The sequence below is a fragment of the Phacochoerus africanus genome, chromosome 3 (assembly GCF_016906955.1).
Source record: "Phacochoerus africanus isolate WHEZ1 chromosome 3, ROS_Pafr_v1, whole genome shotgun sequence".
In the NCBI taxonomy this organism is placed as follows: Eukaryota; Metazoa; Chordata; class Mammalia; order Artiodactyla; family Suidae; genus Phacochoerus; species Phacochoerus africanus.
In genome coordinates this window covers 26,869,562-26,883,542 of record NC_062546.1, presented here as the reverse complement: position 1 = coordinate 26,883,542, position 13,981 = coordinate 26,869,562, and the positions used below count along the sequence as shown (strand labels likewise).

Sequence of the window (13,981 nt, the reverse complement as noted above, 5' to 3'; positions counted from 1 at the left end):
CAGGACAGACATCCAACCCACACCACATGAGTGACAATGCTGGATCCTGAATCTGCTGAGCAACCAGGGAAGTCTTGAGAAAATTGGTGGGTGAGAGAGAGCAGGGAGAAAATGTGCTTAACCAATAAATTTCCTCTTGGGGACAGGTCGATGCTGACCAGGTGTGTAGGAAGGGGGTATAGGAGGAGGAAGAAGGCCCAGCATCCTCGGAATCTACCATCATAAGGCTGAGGGAATAAATCATCTTGGATCATCACCTCCCTTGTTTCTATTCTTTTTTTTTTGGTCTTTTTGCCATTTATTGGGCCACTTCTGCAGCATGTGGAGGTTCCAACGGCTAGGGGTCTAAGAGCTGTAGGGGTTTAGGAGCTGTAACCCACTGAGCAAGGCCAGGGATCGAACCCACAACCTCACGGTTCCTCGTCGGATTCGTTAACCACTGCGCCACGACTGGAACTTCCGATTCTTTCTAAAACTTTTCTTTAGCTACAGCATGCAGTGTGGCAGTTTGATGTGGGATCATGGCTCTCAGACCAGGGATTGAACCTGGGCCACAGTGGTGAAATTGCAGAGTCCCAACCACTGGGCCACCAGAGAACTCCCCTGTAACTCTTATTAAATATAAATCAGGTGTGGAGCCCTCCTGACCTGGTGGAATTTCACCATTTGTCCTAAGTTCTGCTTTCTGGTGTCCTCAGCTTTTATGTTTTGAATGTTTTTTGTCCTACAAATTCCATTTGTAAAAGTGTTAGTGTCTTCATCTTTGGACACATCCTTTATCGCTCTGAGAATCTTTTTTTTTAGGGTCACATCCATGGCACATGGCCCTTCCCAGGCTCAGGGTCAAATCGGAATCCTTAACCCGCTGAGAGAGGCCAGGGATTGAACCTGCATTCTCCTGGATACTAGTCGGTTTCTTAACCCCATGACCAACAATGGGAACGCCCCTCCCTGAGAATCTTGATTTTAGTGTTTTAATGCTCCCTCCAATATTTCTGAGTGTCTTTTTGTTTTTACTGTTTTCCTTTTTCATAGTTAAGCTTTTGACCCTTATCTCTGTAATTGAGAGGGAACAAAATTAAGATCATCGGTGGGACATGAAAACTGAAGTTTCTTTGTGGGACAAGGACTTGAAATGTGCAGAAGTTCCCTGCTACTGTTGGTTATTCCCCAGAGCAGAGGAATCTTCCAGGGCCCTGCCTAGAGGTCCAGGCCTGGCATCAGGAAAGGATACTGGGGATTTCTCAGGCAGGTCTCCTGTGTGGTTGCCTACCTATTTATCTATTATCTTTTTTTTTTTGTCTTTAAGGCCACACCCGCGGCATATAGAGGTTCCCAGGCTAGGTGTTGAATCAGAGCTGTAGCTGCTGGCCTATGCCACAGCCACAGCCGCAGCAACGCCAGATCCCAGCCGCAGCAACGCCAGATCCCAGCCGCGTCTGCAACCTACACCACACAGGTCACGGCAACACCAGATTCCTGGCATTCATGGATACTAGTCTGGTTCATTACTGCTGAACCCATTTCTTTTCCATCCCTCCCTGCAGCACCACCTTCCGAGGTTTAATGGGTTTCCTAAGCAGCATTTATTTCCAGTTGCATTTGCTGCCTGTTCCAAGTGGGTGTGCTGGGGCCAGAGCTGGGTCGGCACCCCAGCTCTTGGGGATAATGCCTTATTGGTTGCTGTCCCCAGCAGCCAGCACAGTGCTGGGGTCCCTGTACTTTTGAGTAAAGCAGCAAAAAAAAAAGCAGGCCTCAGTCAGCCTGAGTGTCCCACAGCTGCAGCACTGGGCCACTGGTGAGCAGAAGGAAACCTCACCTGGGGCATGGTGAGAAATGCACTGTTAGGTCAGATGCTTGAACAGGCCGGTGTTGTCCATGGGAATTTTCTGGGTGGTTCTGGGTTACATGGGAGGCAGTGTGCACTTGGATGATAGGATTTGCAAAATTCTGAGCAAAGGTGCTGAAATCTTGTCCTCATGAGTTCCTAGCAAAAGGTTATCTGTAGTGTAAGCAATGCAGGTTTTTTTTTGGGGGTGAGCCTGGTGAACATACCTTCTTATTTCCACTGTTTCTTCCCCTACCCACCTCTCTCACCCAGTTCCTAACCTCAGCTCCATGAGGACAGGGGCTGGCTGGCCTTTGCCTGCCTTTGATTCTCCTCCTAAGCATGGTTCCTGGAGCACAGCAGGAACTCCTATCTGAATGGTTAAGAGTGGACTTTCCCAGTGTCCTTGTCTGCTTGCTGTCCTAGGATGTTATGTTTTGAGCTGAAAGCCTAGTACAGATGGATCGTTCAATACTAAATATGATTATTCAATACTAAATAAATATGACCTAAGGCACAATAGCTAGCAGGGAGTGGACTTTGCATTGAAATGCTGTTAAATATCTTTGCACCCTTTGCCTTCACCTGGTGTGGACCAGTTGGCAGGATTCAGGTTGCAGGATGCAGTTGGGTTCAGATGCTCTGGTGTACCTCTCTGCACTACACTGTGTAGAGGCGGGCAGCCCTGAACCCCTCTCAGGTAATTGTGGCTAGATTTTCCAAAGAGCCATTTCTATGAGATAAAATGAGCTTCCCCCCTCAAGCCAACTTGGTTTGCAGTTCACTTTATTTTAGCTTTACAAAGTTACTGATGTTTTTCTCGCGATGACAATTTTTAAGATCTAGTCAGCAACTTTCAAATACATGGCATTATTAACGAATGCTCCCAGGCTGTGCATTAGATCCCATGGTCTTAGCTTCTCACTGGAAGTTCTTACCTTTGGATCACCTTTCCTCACTTCCCACACACTTACCCCTTAGTTTTTCTTTGTACTTTGTCTTTTTTAAAAACAAGTAATACACAAGGATTAATTTCCTGATTATCCCAGAGAAAAAGCTGTAAGTCCTCTCATGTTGAAACATCTCAGAATGCCATCTAAATTTATTTGTACAGAGCTGAGTTCCCTGGAAAAGAAATCTAGGGGCCGGAAGATTGAAGTAGAAATGAGAAAATACCAACTAATGGACCTTAAAGAGAAAATCAATGTAACTTTAGGAAGGTTGGCAGGCTTGTCCCAGCAGGTATGAACACTAATTATAATAAAGCCATGGTGTTTAAAAGGTGATAAGGGGATAAATACTAAAGAAGTGAGCCCAGAAACATCCCATGTATATTAGGGATGGAGATGGAGTTGGGACATTATAGGCATCACAGGTATCTGGCTTTCCTTATAGGGAAAAATGAGATCTCTGCCTCTTAACATTTACAAATTACTTGAGGTTGACTAAACTTGAACGTTGATTAAATACCTTGAGGCAACTTGAGGTTGACTAAACCTGAAAGGTCATTTTCAAAGGAAGAAGTGTTTCTTGGACAGTGGTATTTTTTTTTTAACTCAAAGAATTTTAATTTATAGTTGTACAAACATCACAACCAACTTTTACATTTACATCTCACCCCCCCAGCCCATCGGTCCCTGTCCCAACCTGTCTCCTTTGGTAACCAGAAGTCCTTAAAAGTCTGAGACAGTTTCTGTTCTGCAAAGAACAGCATATCCTTTTTTGGAGATTCCATATGTAAGTGATAGCATGCGATATTTGTGTCTCACTAACTTCACGTAGAATAATTTCTAGGTAAATCATTTTGCTGCAAATGCCATTATGTCATTCCTTTTTATGGCTGAGTAATATTCCATTGTGTATATGTACCACACCTTTGTCCACTTCTCTGTCAATGGACATTTAGGTTGCTTCCATGTCTTGGCTATTGTATATAGTGCAGCAATGAACACTGGAGTACGTGTATCTTTATGAGTCATGGTTTTCTCTGGATGGATGCCTAGAAGGACAGTGGTGGTCTAAAGTCAGCTTTCTGATTGTAAAAGTAACCTGGAGATAGGATCTTCCATTTCCCCCACAAACTACCTTTCTGGGAAATCTTAACTTTTTGTAGTAAGAGAGAAAATGCTGGAGGAACATGGCTTCATGCACATGCCAGCATATTAACAAATGAGATTACATCGTTAGGCAGACTTAATGGCTTTAAATGGGTTCATCTCCCAATAGCTGCCCTATTCTTTACCTCTCAGTAGTCTCCCCATTGTGGCTGCTTATAATTTAGTCAGTCTCCTATTGATCATTTTTAAATTTTTTTTATTTTTTGGTCTTTTTCTGTTTTTTTAGGGCCGCACCTGTGGCATATGGAGGTTACCAGGCTAGGGGTCTAATCAGCTGTAGCCGCTGGCCTACGCCACAGCCACAGCAACCCAGATCTGAGTCGCATCTGTGACCTATATCACAGCTCACTTCAATGCTGGGTCCTTGACCTGCTGAGTGAGGCCAGGGATCGAACCCGCAACCTCATGGTTCCTAGCCGGATTCATTTCTGCTGCGCCATGGGAACTGCTTGATCATTTTTTAAAATTGCTGCACCTGCAGTATATGGGCCAGGGATTGAATCAGGTACAGCTGTGACCCAAGCCACAGCTACAGCAACACCAGATTCTCCCCACCCCCGACACCCTACTGCACTGGGCCTAGAATCAAACCTGCACCTCTGCAGTGTCCCAAGCTGCTGCAGTGGATTCTTAACCTGCTGTGTCACTGATGGGAACTCTTACATCATTTGTTTGCAGCTTCTGCCACAACAAACACAATAGTGCCCATCCAGTACACAGGTTTTGGTGAGATCTTTCCGCGGAGTCAATTCCTAGAAGTAAGTAGAATACTGTGGTGCAGGATATGGACACCTGGTATTTTAGATCTACCTGTCAGATTGCCAGCTTCAAGGCTGAATCAATATCCCTGCTGCCTCCATGTGTAGATGGGTTGAGATTTATGGTGAAACCTGCTGTGAGCGGCAGAGCCGAGGTGGTGGTGGGAATGCAGAGAATTGCTCTTCTTCCCTTAACCACCTTGGAAGGGGGCAGAAGGTGCTTTGGCTCTGCTTTCGCCAAGGGGCACATGGCAGCAGGAGTGGGCATGGAAGCTCCCAGAATCCTCTGCTCCTGTGAAGCCCCCACCCATCATGGGTGACCCATATCTTCCCTCCAAATTTGTGTGTCCTTCTCAGGGTTTTCCAAATAACCTATAGGCGAAAGGAGCTGGTTCTCTGCATTCTGTTTATATATAGGGTGAAAAGTTGGACTCTGTAAATGCCATTCCCAGTGCTTGTATCATTTCAGAGCCTTCTGCCATTCCTAACTTTTTCTGTGAATTCTCTAAAAGGTAATGGTATATAATTTTATTCTAATCCAATGGCAGATACCCAGGTGTTTGTTAGTAATTTTGCTATTAATGAGCAACTCTGCAGGGAACATCCTCATAGCCAACTTCTTGTACTTGTCCGCTTTGACCCCTGCTTGGAACATGTCTTAGGGTAATTCTAATAAATAGGCCAAGGCCCAGCTAATCCTGTACAGTGACAGTGGGGCAGGTAGCTATGACCCAGAGGCACTGAGCAATAATACTCTACTCACTTCTTAATCATCCTGGATGTAGAGATGCTCTCCTTCGTGAGGCGGAGCTGGGGCACCTGACAAGACAGCACATGAGAATGCATAATGACCAGGTTTCAAAGTTTTGTCATCTACTTTGGGATCTGTGGCACCAAGCACCCAAGGAATTAGGTGGGGTCACTTCTTTAACAGACCATAAAACTGGGGCTTGAGAAAGACATTGAGCGCTTTTCTTTCTTCCTGCTTTCCTGTGATCTGATCTTTTCTGGAATTTAGTGGAGCTTCCTAATCAGGCAAATGCACTGAACTGAGACCTTTTGCTCTGTCCCCAGCCAGGTGGGCAGCCTGTTTTCAGCTGCCACACCTTTGTATGTACTGTCCCTATGGCCTGGGCGCCTCACTGCTCTCCAGGTACCTGGGGGAGGAGGTATCCCTCCTTGGGCTTAACTTTTAATAGCTAGACTTACTGCATTGTTTTAAAGATATCTTTAAGATCTGTCTCCTGGACTAAGGCCTTAATCTCCATCACTTAGTCACTCTGGGAGTCTGGGCAAGAGATCTGTGGATCTGCCTCTGAGCTGATTTACTCATCTGCAAATCGAGGATCCTAAGAGTAACTCTGGTGAGATAACAAAGTGATTGCTCCATCCCTGCTGTTTTGGGGGAATGAGGAAGGAAGACTTGAGGAACAGATCCAGAGGAGGAGACAGGAGTCTGTCCAGACTTCCCTCCCACCTGCTGCGAAGGAATTCTATTTAAATAGGGGAGGTGGGGCTACCTTTCAACCACTCCCTTTTTACTTCCCTAAATCTCTTAAGCCCCTAGTGACTAAGGGTGGGGTGAGGATGCTCAAGAGGCCTCCCTTCCGTCTTCCCCATCTTGCCCGTCTTCCCCATCTTGCCCCCCCACCCCCGCTCTTCCTGCACTGTGAGTTTAATGAATATGATGCATATGTACAAGGTCCCTAGGAGATCGCTTTGCTCCTGGTGCCAGGCTGGAGGACATGCATGACATCACTTCTCAAGTTTCTAGCCGGGTTAGGGGGTGTCCCTGGGCCGCCTCCAGTCGTCTGTCTGCCACATTGCATTTGGACACATCTGACCTGGTTCAGTCAGGACACAAGCACCCTGCACTAATGAGGAGGCAGGGCCTTCCTTGCAGGGAGAACCTTGCTGGTGAGCCCACCCTACACCGCTGCCCACCCCTGAGTCACGTGCTGCTGGGAAAGGGTCAGAGTTCACCTGCAAGGTTGGACTTCCTCCTCTGAAGGTAAACACGCAGCTGGCATATCCTGTCCCTCAGCCCTACAGGACCCCATTGCCCCTGGGATGGATGGTAGATGCATTGTTCATAACTTTATAATTCTCATCTGCCCTATCTTGAGCCCAGGAGTTATAGGCATGTGCCCCGGTCTTCCTTGGCATGAGTCTTGGCACTGTCACTTTTGCTGAGTGACTTTATTAATTCATCTGAGCCTGTTGAGAGCAGGTTGATTAGAGGACTTGCATCAGAATGGGGTGGGGGTTAAGAGACCTCTTAGGAAGATGCCACCTCTTCCGGAGAGGTTAATCCAGCCAGTTTATCCTCCAGCGCTGGTGCCATCACTCTAGATGAAGCAGTTGGTTTGTGTTGCAGGCCACGGTATCCCAGAGATGCCAGCTTTGACTCATTAGAAGCCAGACTGATGAGGGACATCTGCATATACCATTATAAGCCAATCGCTGGTGCTAATTTCTTCCTGTTGCCAAGAGCTTGTCTTTAAACATATATGTTGTTTTTAATCTTACCGAGGCAAGAGGTATTAATATTGTTTAATCTACCTATCTACCTCAGTCTGCCCACCTGTAAAATAGGGATAACAGCAGTATATGCCACATTTATTATGGTTTACACAAGTTAATGCAGGTAAAGCACAGAAGAGGCATATAGGAATCCACACTAAAAAAAATTCAGATGAGGATTTGTATAGCTCCGTGGGGAGGACCAGATTATTACTTAATACAGAGACCTAGGAAAGAAGCCTTCCTGGCATTTGAGCTGTGGTTTTTGTTGTGTTTTGTTTTTTGTCTTTCAGGGCCGAACCTGCTGCATATGGAAGTTCCCAGGCTAGGTGTCAAATCAGAGCTGCAGCTGGTGGCCACAGCCACAGCAAGGAGAGATCTGAGCCGAGCCTCTTCTGCGACCTATGGCAAAGCTTGTGGTTATGCCAGATTCTTAACTCACTGAGCGAGGCCAGGGATCAAACCTGTGTCCTCATGGATCCTAGTTGGGTTTGTTACTGCTGAGCCACAACGGGAACTCCTGAGCTGTGGTTTTTGAAGTCTGAGTAATAAGGAGGCCTGTGTGAGGGAGTTGGGAAGGGTTGCAGGCTGAGGGGACAGCTTGGAGCAGATTGGTTTGGCCCCTGTGTATAACGGGGCAGGGAGAGGAATGAACCGGGCATCTTTCAGTCAGACAGGTTTTGGATGCTGGTGTGTGCGGAGTAGTTAATGTCACTTCAAATCCAGGGTAATGAAAACTACAGGGAAGGAATTTCTAATGAAAATGCTTTGAACTAAGCCCGTTGGAAGTAGGGCTGTTTTACCTGCCAGCTGGGTAGCTGGTGACACAGTGGGCTGGTTTCCTTTCCAGAATCTTCCTCCAGTGCCCATCCGTCTGGGTCTAGGGCAGGAGGTTATTCCTGTATGTTGGGACCCAGTTTTGGGAAGGAGCTCTGCTCTGCTCACTTGTCCATCCCTCGGGCAGGCTGGCAGACAAGCTGGCACTGCTGAGGCCCTGGGGGAAGCCAGAGGTGGTTAGAGTTAATCATTGTCAGCTCCAGGCTGCAGGCTCCAAATGGGTCTGTCCAGGAGGGAGACTCCCAGCTGACCCAGTTGGGGCTGTCTCTGGGAACCCTGGGCCCAGATGAGAGGGAAGTCTTATTTATCCCTTGATTTCAGTCTTTGACCTGCTACCTGCTCCTGATTAGAAGCCTGCCTAACCCCTTCTCCTCTGAGCTCCCTGAGGACCCTCTTGGTGTCCTGAAACCCATAGCCCAACCTCCCAACCCCTGCGAGGCCGCCTAGGTTACTTAGTTCACTGGGTTGGCCCCAGGCGAAACGCTGGAAATTAATTATTACTTTGAACCACCCTCCTGCAGTTTTCTTGGGGTACTGGCCGCTTGGACACAGGAACTGGCCACAGGTCAGACAACCTGTTCTTCTGGGTCAGAGCTTGTGCTTGAAAGGGGCTGAGAAGCAGCTGGGTGAGGGGCTTCCAGTACCCTAGAATGGTGAGATTCCTTAAGCTGTGTTGAGAGAAAACCCAGACCAGGGACTGCGAACCCACCCACCCTGGACACATGGCTTGGTTAAATGCCACATTGTGCCCTGTATCAGCCTATGTGCATTTATAACCCAGGCAGTGTGGCTTTAACTTGCGTGTTATTCACCCAGGGATCCTGAGAAAAAGTTGATCCTGACTTAGTAGATGCATGAGATTCTGCAGTTGAAGGCAGCTCCTAGGTGATTCCATGGTCTCTGGGCCACATGGGGACTAGCTGAGGACAAGTTGCCCCACACCCATGCTTGCTTGGAGGTTGGCTCTGCAGAGAACCCACACCTCATTGTAAATCCGTCTGGGGGCGCTGCGGGCCTCATCTGTCCCAGTCCCACAGCGCCCCCTGGTGTGCATGGCACTAGCATTACCACTGCAACTTACTGCTCCAATGATGCTTCTGGAAGGTACCCCGGGCGGCCTGCTTGGGTCACCAGGCACCAAATGGTGAGGCTTCAAGATGGCACGTTAGGAGAGTTCCCCGTTGTGGCACAGCGGAAACGAATCTGACTAGTATCCATGAGGATGCAGGTTGGATCCCTGGCCTTGCTCAGCTCAGTCGGTCGGGGCTCCAGCCTGTCCTGAGCTGTGGTGTAGGGACGTGGCTCAATCCCGCGTTGCTGTGGCTGAAAGATGGGGATTAGAGGCTGGGAGTGCTCAGCGCCCATAGGCCACCATTTGCTGAGGAATCTTTTCCCAAGCGGGGTCCCAGGACAGGAGGACGTGACACCAAATATTTATGGAGCTGTTTGTGGAGAACTAAGGAGTTGGAGTCTGGGGGCCTCACCTTTTCTCTTTGATAGCATTTTTTTTTTTTTTGGACCTTGAAGACTAACTAACTAGGTCTGTGTGTCAATTTTCCTCTTCTATAAAATAGTTCCACAATCACAGGAGGAATAAAAGAGCAAGGTGCAGGTTCTTGAGGCCAGTGTGTAGGCAGCTGGCCAGGTCCCAGGTCTAAGGTCGCACAGCCCTTTAATGCATCCCAAGCTGGTCTTAGCTGAATAGCCTGGTAATGACAAAGTCACCAGGGTGGGCAGCAGTGGGGAGCAAAGGCCCAGAGGTGGGGTGAGGGTGGACAGATGGGCAGCATGCCCCTTGTTAACTGCCCCAGCGCTTTGCCTCTGCCTCCTCCATCTCATCCCTTCTTGGGAACTTGGGACTCTGAGCCCCAGCTGGTGAGGGAGGAGGAGAGTGAGCGACAGACCAGCAGACCAATGGGCCCCTGAGGCTGGGGTGGGGCGGGGCTTGTGCTGCCATGGAGAGGAGAGAAGCTGTTCTGTGGGGGAGGAGGGGGCGGCTGGGAAGAGGACCTGGAGATTGAGGGGAAGGGAGAGAGCAAACAAAGGGGTCAGGAGGGAAAATAATGCACTGGCTTCCTGAGGCCCTGCAGAGGCTGGGCAGGGAAAGAGGGCCAGGGGCAGAGGGGACCAAGGCTGGCGGCAGGCAGGCCGGGGCAGGCGGGCCCTAGATGGCATTGTTTGAAGTGGCCGGGTAATTGCACAGAGCCGTCTGAGCCTCATACCTCGGCCCTGCCCCCTCCTCTGTCCTGGGTGCTGGCTTCTGAGCCTTTGGGTCGCCTGGCCACATGGAACCAAGTCCCGAACCTCCGAGTTTGGTGAGGGGGGCAGTCTATGGGGGGTAGCCTGGGTGGGGTTCTTGAGCAGGAGTAATGCCCTGAGGACACGTCATGGGTCCCCTCTTGGGCTGCGGACTTAGCCATTGGCAGGATGTTTGGGAGCAGGCCGCCCCCTCACACCCTGTCTTCCCTGCTACCCTACTCACTGTGGCCTTCCTGCAGGAAACAATGAAGGGAGACACCAGACAACTCAACGGAGAGGAGGATGCCAGCAGGAGGGAAGACTCCATCATCACCAATGGGGGCTGCAGCGACCAGTCTTCCGACTCCAAGGACGCACCCTCGCCCCCGATCCTGGAGGCTATCAGCACCCCGGAGATCAGAGGTGGCAGAGGTGGCAGAGGTGGCAGAGGTGGCCTGGCCTGTGGGGAGGGGGGATGGGCAGGCACTGCAGACCACAGCTGGGAGGCTGCGGGCCGTTGCTGGGAGAGTCTAGTCTCTGACAATGTCCACCGAACCCAGGGAAGGGAAGAGGGTGTAGGCAGAGCCCCTGGTTTCCCCTTGCTCCTCGCACCCCAGCTGGGACTTTCAGCAGGTGACCTCAAGGCCATGACCCCTGTTCTTTTCTAGAGGCGGGTGGTGGTCACAGCATAGGCAGAGACTTTGGCCCATCTCCTGGGGGAGCCCCCTCCCCTCAGACTTTTATGGGAAGAAAGACCCTCAGACAGGGAGAGTCTAAGGCTCATCTCCTCTCTCAGCCTCCCCTCCCCCTCTGCTGCACACACCCAGGTCAGATCACTGGGGATCCTCTCCACTGAGATTTTTCTGCCCCAGCTGGTTTGGAAATCCCTGTAGTGCCCGATCCTGCTGTTGACGACTCCTCAAGCTCTGCTGTCCAATAGAACTTTCCGGAGGGAGAAAGTGTAGTATTATGCATGGTTCACTACTACAGCCATGAGCCACAGCTGAGAACTTGAAATGCAGCTGCCATGGCAAGCCCTGGATTGCTCTCATTTAAGTGGTTATGACCACTAATTTTGGAAGGAACTGTTAGGCGTACCTTCGGTATTGTTTTGGGTCCTGTTTTGTGCTGGCCCTGTTGGCTTATGAATACATTGAAGGGACTATGGGCCCTGTAAGGGGGAGAATGCTAGTGGGTTTAGGGAGACCCCAGGCCACAGCCCAGAGGCTACCCCTGCCTCAACAGACTCTGGTTCCTTCCAAAACAGGCCGCAGATCAAGCTCTCGACTGTCCAAGAGGGAGGTCTCCAGCCTCCTAAGTTACACTCAGGTATGGCTCCACTCTCATTGTAAGGGAAATTCCCTTTAGTTTTCATTGAACAGGGAACCTTGGGCCCACTTGTTACCAGTTCAAATGCATCAAAGGATGCATTGGAACATCACCAGGCACAAAGGCTTTGAACATCCTCACTTAGGATGGCATTTGCGAAGTTCCCAGGTGGTACAGTGGCTTAAGGATCTGGCATGGTCACTGCTGTGGATAGGGTTGCTGCTAAGGCACAGGCTTGATCCCTGGCCCAAGAACTTCACTGCACGCCAACTGCACCGCCAAAAAAGGAAAAGGATGGCATTTGCCGCTATTACATGCCAAGTTTTTGAATCAGTTACACTGGTAAAAAGATTCTGCTCTAGCAAATGATATACTTTTATTCCTGGAATGAGTCCAGCTTGCTCATGTTTGGAATTTGATATACGTTAGCATCTATTCATGGGTAAAATGAAAGAACCTGCCCGGCTTGTTGTAGGGGAATTTTCAGCAATCACTGTAGCATCTTTTAAACAATTGTTGCAATATCAAGGTTTCTACCTGATTGTCGCCAAGGGGTAGTCTTTCTGTGTTTTCAAAATTGCCCACGTGATTTATGCCTTCTGTTATCCTACGAGGCACATTAGAGTGTTGTCAATTTGGTTACTTTTTTCAAAGAACCACCGTTGGGGTCAAAAGTCTTGGGCAAATGAAAACTTGCCCTCATGCAGCTTCTATTCTCTGGGCTCCAAGACAGTAAGGAACAAAGGCTGTGTGGGGGATTGGGAGAGACCCCATCTGGCATCAGATGCTCAGAATAGCAGTTCTAGTTCTGGTAGGTAGTTAAGCAACAGCGATGAAACCTATGCCAAGTCTGGGCTGAAGCCTGCATTGTCTGATTCTTACTATAACCATGTTGTCCCACGAGGGCAAAGTACTCTTGCTTTGATTTTTAAAGAGAAGAGTTGACTCGCAAAGCAAGTGAAAAGTTCTTAGCACTCCCACCAGACCTTGAGCCACGTGCCACGGCTCTTGTTTTCATGCTCAGTTTTTACCGGATTTGGTGTGTGGCATGGGGCATGCATTCGGAAGTCTTCATGACTTGACACAGGATTGGTGCCATTCCTTTATGGCGGTTATAGCAAGAAGCAGGTGATTTCTTCCAGACACTGTTCATTGTGCAAAATGACTAGATCTCTCTGCTGGGCACAGCAAACTAGTCTAACCTCTGTGTGGAAACATGCTTCACAATGCACGCTGCATTGACACCATTTCTTTGGTTTTCTGATTCCACTGGGGTTTTCCTTTTCAATTACATCTTGACTTCATGGTCAGGTATTGGGCCATTGCAAATTCTTTGGAGCAAAATGAGGTAGTTGCAAATCCTCTTAGGTCACTTGGACTAATATTATGATTGGTCTTAATGATTTCAATGATTGGCTTTTCATTTTAAAACTACGTTGGTACTCTATGACCTTTGAATGACATCCTTAAGTTCATTATGTTTCACTTATAAAGGATTTGACGGGTGACGGAGATGGTGAAGGGGAGGATGGAGATGGCTCAGACACTCCAGTGATGCCAAAACTCTTCCGTGAAACCAGGACTAGGTCTGAAAGTCCAGCGGTAAGTGGCTGCCCCTGAGGCGTTGGTACCTCAACCACGCGTAGACCCATATTAAAACTCTCATCTTGGGAGTTCCTGGTCTGACGCATTTGGTTAAGAATTGACTATAGAAGTTGCCCTTGTCACCCATGGGTTTAAGGATCTGGTGTTGTCACAAGCTGTGGCAAAGATTGCAAATGCAGCTCAAATCTGGCATTGCCGTGGCTGCTGTGTAGCCTGCAGCTGCAGCTCCAGTTCAACCCTTGGCCCAGGAACTTCCATGTGCCACAGGTGTGGTCTTAAAAGATCCAAATGTAGCAGTTCTGGTCATTCCGGAGGTGTGGTTTTGATCCCTGGCCTAGTACAGAGGATCTGGCATTGCTGCAACTGAGCTCAGATTCAATCCGTGGCACCGGAACTTCCATAAAAGAAAAAACAAAAAAAACAACCAACTAGCTGTCTCTTGAAATTAGAAATGACAGCAAAGCTCATGAACTATCATCATGAAGGTTGTCTCTCAGTTGGCATTTCTATAGATAGTTGTCTATGCTTTTTTTTTTTTGGCTATACCCGGGGCCAGGGATTGAATCCATGCCACAGCAGCAACCCAAGCAGGGACAACACCAGATCCTTAACCTGATGAGCCACAAGAGAAGTCCAGTTCTATACTTTCTTAGGGAGAATACTCTTAGAGGTGCCCAAGGGTGATAGAATTTGCACGTGGATGACTTGACCGCTATTGACCTTTGGGAGCAGGTTGACCCCTGGTA

The 13,981-nt window shown here is 48.8% G+C and overlaps 1 protein-coding gene across 10 annotated transcripts in view; it reads left to right on the top strand.

The window, feature by feature from the left end:
- The window catches only part of DNMT3B (DNA methyltransferase 3 beta), a 39,299-nt gene that overhangs the window by 4,709 nt on the left and 20,609 nt on the right, over window positions 1-13,981 (top strand). For 5 of the 10 annotated variants that reach the window (XM_047771334.1, XM_047771333.1, XM_047771329.1 and 2 more), the window contains 3 exons: window positions 10,562-10,724; window positions 11,569-11,630; window positions 13,125-13,232. In XM_047771334.1, the coding sequence (XP_047627290.1) occupies window positions 10,568-10,724; window positions 11,569-11,630; window positions 13,125-13,232 (327 nt within the window). In that variant the 5' untranslated portion in view covers window positions 10,562-10,567. Of the gene's footprint in view, window positions 1-10,561; window positions 10,752-11,568; window positions 11,631-13,124; window positions 13,233-13,981 lie in introns of all 10 variants that reach the window. The other 5 variants (XM_047771326.1, XM_047771328.1, XM_047771330.1 and 2 more) reach the window with 1 other exon arrangement.